The sequence below is a fragment of the Diaphorina citri genome, unplaced genomic scaffold (assembly GCF_000475195.1).
Source record: "Diaphorina citri unplaced genomic scaffold, Diaci psyllid genome assembly version 1.1 scaffold112, whole genome shotgun sequence".
NCBI lineage: Eukaryota > Metazoa > Arthropoda > Insecta > Hemiptera > Psyllidae > Diaphorina > Diaphorina citri.
The window spans coordinates 329502-336375 of record NW_007377549.1 but is presented as its reverse complement, the minus strand read 5'-3'; the positions used below and the strand labels follow the sequence as shown (position 1 = coordinate 336375).

At 34.9% G+C, this 6874-nt stretch overlaps 1 protein-coding gene across 1 annotated transcript; it reads left to right on the top strand.

The window, feature by feature from the left end:
• Positions 1–264: 264 nt before the first annotated feature.
• LOC103524663 (serum response factor homolog) lies at positions 265–5960 on the top strand. The gene is made up of 2 exons (XM_008489694.3): positions 265–705; positions 5328–5960. The coding sequence occupies exons 1-2, from the start codon at positions 265–267 to the stop codon at positions 5796–5798; spliced, it is 912 nt and encodes a 303-aa protein (XP_008487916.1). The 3' UTR covers positions 5799–5960.
• Positions 5961–6874: the final 914 nt, after the last annotated feature.

The window sequence follows — 6874 nt, the reverse complement described above, 5'->3', positions numbered from 1 at the left end:
CTCCTTTAAAACATTAGTTGCTGTGTTGCTCACTAGACAGGTCAAATTACGAACGTTGAGCAGTTGCTAAGATAACGTTGTTCGTGATGTTTTGTTTATCAGTGAAGTTTAGTTTCAAAAGTGTTTTTCTGTCGTGATATTTTATATATATTTTTTTATAATGTTTTTAAATTCAATTAATCTCAAGTGCTTTAGTAATCATTATAATTATTAATTTTATTTTTTAGATCATGTGTTGTTCAATGTGTTCTTGAAATTAAAGTGATGGATACCCCTACAGGCGGGGGCCGTGATTCCCGCTTTAGTATGGGTTATAATATGTCAATTTTAAATAACGAAACTTCGCCTGAAATATATTCTTCATCTGTACATAGTAGAGCTTCTACTTCTATAACATCAGGCTTATCAAGAACCTTAATTAATAATAACAATAATAATAATTGTAGTTCTAATGTACAAAGGGGGTTAAAACGAACTTCTGATATGTGTTATGAGCACGACGGAAGATCTAGCATGACGAATTTAACAGGAGATTGCGGATCTGACATCGTCGACGAAGGATATTCTCCTAGCACGCAGAAGGGATCTCCACCTTCCAACGGCAAGAAAACTAAAGGAAGAGTGAAAATTAAAATGGAATACATAGATAACAAATTAAGAAGATATACAACCTTTTCTAAAAGGAAAACGGGGATAATGAAAAAGGTAAGTGAATAGTGACTGTCAGCAACCTGTAGCTTTCTTTGAAAGCTCCCAAAACTTACCAACCATCAAGTTATAAGCAACCAAAGTGACAAACTAACAAAGAAGTGAAAGAACAAAGATATCCATATAACATAGGAGTAGCAGAGTAGAGAGAACTTGAGATCTGTGTAACATAACCTCAAATAGGTATAACAAGGAAATGTAAACAAATCTGTTTCTATTTTCTTGATTTTAATGAGATTTCCTTTAAATTTTCCCAATTATGACAATTTATCTGGAATATCCATTGAAAAAATTAAATTTGTATGTAATTTTCTTTTCTTTATGACTTACAATTTGTACAAAAATTAACTTATAAGATTTGTTTATAAGTAGCAACCCACACCTCTACATCCTACTTGGTTGATAGGTATTAGAGGTATAGGGAGGATAATAAAATTGATATTAATTTACTCATTATTAAAATTGTAATAAGGTTACATGGAATTTTAAACATATCCAATGAAGTAGATAACTCATCTATTAATATTGGACAGAGATATTACTTGGACAAGAGAAACTTGTAAACTCATATGGGTAATAGTCTAGAATGCCAAGATCCTTTGTTGTTTTTGACATTATCTGTAATAGTCTAGAATGTAGGGATCCTTGTGTAAGACTACTAAATTTCTAGAGTAGGTGTTCTATCATTGTTACTTTCAAACCACCTATATCACACAAACTTAAGTTTATGAATTAAAATACCTACTTACCCATCATAGCTTTTAACCAACCAATTTTTCTAAAATGTAATGAGAAAGTAGGTACTTATTAGAATTGGACCAAAATATTTCCTTCAATTATCCCTTTGTTTAGAATATTTGTAGAGACATTTTTAATCATTTTAGAATAATATTTTTTGAAAAGTTCAATTTTAGAGTGTCTGGTACTTGATATTTTCAATAAATTATTAAACAACACCTTTATTGGCATCTTTATGTGTACCCATCATCACATTAATCAACCATCAAGTAATTTGTAAACATACCAAATAATTTATTATATCCAAGTACAATGTTTAGGTACATGTTTTTATTATTATTTTATTTTAAAATTTTAATAGATATAGGTAGGTAAGTAATAATTTTAATAATGAACACTATATGTCAACTATGTACTTAGAACTTATGCCAGGCTTACCTATACATATCAATTTAGACTGGAAATGATATCATTGGGTATTTTGTTTTTATTTTTAAGTATATGTAGGGTAAACATTGTAGTGGTTGGCACTCTTAGAGGAAAATGATCAATATTATTTTTGTACTTATCTAGCCACTCTGGTCAGCCATATATGTAGATAGGGTAGGTAGACAAGTAAATGACCAAATTTTTGTCATATGGGGAATGCAAGGCTTACCTAAGTAAGTATATCAATTTAGGGGCGAAAATAACATGGTAATGTGTATATCTTTATGCTGGGTAAATAGTATTGAGGTTTGGCACCCTTAAAGAATAAATCATCATGTAGGTATAGGACATCAAATCAGGCAGTAATGAAAATATTTGTCACCAACAGGCATCTGGAAGCATAGATAAAGCTATACAGCGTGATGTTGCTATTGTGCTGATACTGAACTTAATATAATACTTAACAATGATAGTGTAGGTACCTACCAGTGGAAGGTAACTACTAGGTGATGTCAAAGTTCAAGTATTTACCAAAGTTGCTCGGTAGTTAAAGTCAAGGGATATTATGCAGATATCTATTAGGCTTTCAATTCCTGCCGTCCCATGTCTTTTCCGTCGAATAGCATTTTTGACGACTTTTTTCAAGCAAAGCACAGACATATTTGGCACCCTAGAACCTCGTCAGTGAATAGTCACGTTGTGCCATAGAAAAAACCTCACTAATTAAGCATTCTTACTGGTGTGTTCTCTATCCCTGTCTTGAAACTGGAAATAGGTATTGTTTCGAAATGTGCAAAGTCATTGAAAAATAAAATTATGAAGGAGAGAAAAAACCCAATTAGATCCAATTTGTTAAGTACATCACCCGTTGTATTACAATTGTAAAAGCAAAGAAAATAAGTCTAGTCTGCTATGTTTAATTATAATAGTAATTACTTATTTCTATTTTTGCTGACTGATGAAGTGTTTTTTACTAACGACACGACGTAGACATTTAGATTCTAAACATTGTAGAGCTTTTTCTCAGCAGTAGGCAATCTGTTGTACTGAAATTTGTATCGAGGACATGGTCAAGACGTGCTGTTTAGTCTACTTCTCGGTAAACAATCTGACAGCAAAGTAGCTTTACACTAAACTGTTTATACCTCTACTGGATATGACGTCTTACAAACTATTACACTTGCGATAGGCATAAGTAACATAACTTTAAGTATGTAAAAACAGTAAATCTCATAATCTTTTGCATTTGGTACTTGGCAGAGATGGGGGATCTATGCATTTCGAAAACGGGGTGTTCTTGACCAGTCTATGAGAGAAGGTAAGAAGTACAAGCTGTAAATAGTTTGCTACAAATAGTCTCTCGTTCCTGTGATACTTGCTCCTAAGGACGAAAATATTGTTTATCAGCCTTTTGTAGGCCTTGCCTTTTTTGGGGATCTCAACCAGCTCCTCAGTTATTTTCAATGGTTGAGTGTACCCCGAAGTAGCAGTACTTCTTACTTATCCCAAGCAGTCATTCGTCCAGATACCAACCACACACAATGTTTGTTAGCATAAGCAATCCGTCAAAAACTAGTAACTCAACGTGTTAGTGACGCTGACAATAGTCTTACTGAATGGGAAACTGAAGAGCTCCTTTGTAACTTTCAACTTTTTGTGTAGGCCTCGCAGCAAAGACACAGTCACCAATGCTATGTAAAAACAGTAAATCTCATAATCTTTTGCATTTGGTACTTGGCAGAGATGGGGGATCTATGCATTTCGAAAACGGGGTGTTCTTTACCAGTCTATGAGAGAGAAGGTAAGAAGTACAAGCTGTAAATAGTTTGCTACAAACAGTCTCTCGTTCCTGTGATACCTTCAGTAGGCACCTACGTCACAGGCAATCATAATGTAATTCAGGATAATAAAGATGCGTTGAACTGTGGTTCTTATCCGCAGCTAAGGCTAAAGGCATCCGATAAGGAGTTATGGCTATCTCAACAAGTCTTCACTCTTAGGAAGTCCCCTTATCTTGAAATTCTTCATGTTCTTCAATTAGAATCCTCAAGCTATGAAATTTGAGGGGTTGATGGAAGAATTTGAACCTCTATCATTAATGGTTGATCCTCTAGAATTCGTTGACGATGTTTTCAATGCTGATTAACAGCGGACCCACTATACGAGCAGTTGCATGTACAATCGTAACATGCGTAATGCGTATATGTAATCTTCTCTTCTTAAGTATATGAATTCAGATTTCATAATCTAGGCAATTCGTGTTTTAATTAATCATTTTTATATTAAAGAAGGTTTCTTTACATTCCTATGTGTTCTGATTTATATTATTTACTTGATCAGTTCGTGTTCAATTGGATTCGTTTTGTATATTCGCTATGTAAAGTCAACAATTTTTATAAATCTATTTATGGCGGAGAAGTTTGTGATAAAAATAGATTTGTATGCTACGTGTTCCTTTCATAAGTGAGTGTGTGTGTCTACATCACACGAACACGAACATGTAGGAAATAATCCTAGATTTCGTTATCAATATGGAGTTATCAGATTGTTCAGATTCATGAGATGTTCTAAAGATTGACGTTATACCTACTACTGGTGGACAATATGTAGAACGAAAATACTTATCAAAATGCAGAATTAATAGGTAGGCCCCATGAAGAACATTTGAGTACCTTATAAATATTACTTAGGTCTAAAATGCATAGTATTGGTGCATACTTACTAAGTTTCTCTATTGTTTATTCAACAAAATATTACTTGTTCCGTTAATCGGAATGCCAAGTTCTTCCTTCTGTGAACTAAAGAAAGGATATTTTAAAATTACCAATTTGTATAAACACCTACTTACCGAAAAAATTGCGACCACTTCTCTTTATACTTCAACTGTTGGGATTTTTCAGAGACAATTTATTTTCAAATGGCTAGAAAGCTGTGAACTTAGTTTTCATATTAGTTTTTCATGGGGGAGAAAATCAAAGTCTCTATGGGTTTATCTCCTGAAGAATAGGACAGTAAAACTCGGGGTACTAGAAAGTAATTTCTCAAGGCATCCAGTATGGTATGCAAACTTGCATTGAGCACTGAGGACTTACTTTATTATTCTTACATTCGTGTGCTCACAAGGCGCACAGCTTACGTTAACCCATGGTTTGCGAGTTTTCTAAACTTTGAATTTGTTGTTCTATTTTTATCGTAGAAATTAAATGTCAAATCACACATTAAAACGGGAATTTTCACAATTGAGAGTAAGACATTTAGGAGGGAGTTTATACATTCTATCCAGGATATCTGGAGAGGGACTAAAAGTACATGTTAAGTCAAGAAGTCCCCCATGTTTGAACTGCTAGGGGTTAATGTTGATGGAAGCCAGAATTATAGGTTTAAGTGTTACGGTGCTGTTGTGAGATATTATCGCATCGTAATTTACAGTTGATTTTCTGTGTCTGTTCCAGGCGTACGAACTGTCAACACTGACAGGTACCCAAGTCATGTTACTAGTGGCTTCTGAGACGGGCCATGTGTACACATTTGCTACACGTAAGCTACAGCCAATGATCACATCTGAAGCGGGGAAGGCACTGATACAAACGTGCCTCAACTCACCTGACCCATGCCCGAGTGGCGCGGGGGATCAGAGGATGTCTGCCACCGGGTTCGAGGAAACAGAGTTATCCTACAATATCGGAGACGACGAACAGAAAGTAAGACAACTCGTGTACGGGGGCTCTCCCCATCTTCCTTCCCAACCCCAATCCCATCCACACCAGAACTATCATCCCGCCGGCTCTCCCCACCAACACCATCTCTATCAGTCATCTCCCATCATCCCTTGCTCGAGTCCTGGGCCTATGATTGGTTCCTATCCTTCCCCTATCCCTCACTCAGCCTACCCTCACATGTCACATTCTCATCCTCAACGATAACTCATCCTCATTCCTAGCCAATTAACCCTCCTATCCATCTCTTTGTTTTCTTCAGTGTGAATGGTTTTTAGCATGCTTAGGATTTTGCTTCTATATCTCTGGTTACACACGAACTTTTCACTGTAAACTTTTTGTGCAATGGCTATTTTCTGGCTCTTTTTTTATGACGAAACGTGCTAACTTTTAAAACATTGTCATCGAATCGTTAATAGTCAGATCAACAATAGAATCAAGTTTCTCCATCTCTTTGTTTTCTTCAGTGTGAATGGTTTTTAGCATGCTTAGGATTTTGCTTCTATATCTCTGGTTACACACGAACTTTTCACAGTAATTTTTTTTGTGCAATGGCTATTTTCTGGCTCTTCTTTTATGACGAAACGTGCTAACTTTTAAAACATTGTCATCGAATCGTGAATAGTCAGATCAACAATAGAATCAAGTTCAGATTTTTTTGACTTTATAACTGGGTGAAAATGTGAAGTTTGCTTTCATTGTCAAAGTGATTTTATTTTCGTAGCCACATATCTTGGTTTTCTTCAGTTTCGAATCGGACAGTTTTAAAAGTTAGCACGGAAAGCTGAGGGCGTTGGAGGTATTGGGGATCTATGGTGTTGGTGGGTATGGAGACGGGATCGTCCAGGCCAAAGATATTCTATTGGGCTTTATTTAAATTTGTTTTATTGGCCGATTTTTTCCTTGTATAGGTAGTTGACTTTCTTGTAGATATATGTGTTTTGTAAAGATAATATTATACTAGCATTCTCAATATCGCTAAAACATTAAGAATTTACAAACAAATTCCATTTGAACAATGAAACGTTTCAAAGTTTTCTTCCTTGAAAATAGCTGTTCATTTCTTTATGGGTCTTTTCATTCCTAGTATTTTCTTCCAATATCATTCTGAAACGAAACATTCCTCATTTCTTCTTTTTAAAAGGTAAAAGCTCACAGAAAAAAATCATCATTAAATAAATAAATAGTCGATGCTTAACGTCCAAGTTCATTTTCTATTGTTTACTGGTGTAATTGTACGTGCCATATTAAAATTCCTTCTGTACATATTTTCTAGACATTGA

Bases quoted from the DNA above. Each gene is read 5' to 3' on its own strand.
- LOC103524663 (XM_008489694.3), top strand. From the start codon at position 265: ATGGATACCCCTACAGGCGGGGGCCGTGATTCCCGCTTTAGTATGGGT. The intron at 706-5,327 runs GTAAGTGAATAG...TGTCTGTTCCAG, and splicing joins AAACGGGGATAATGAAAAAG to GCGTACGAACTGTCAACACT.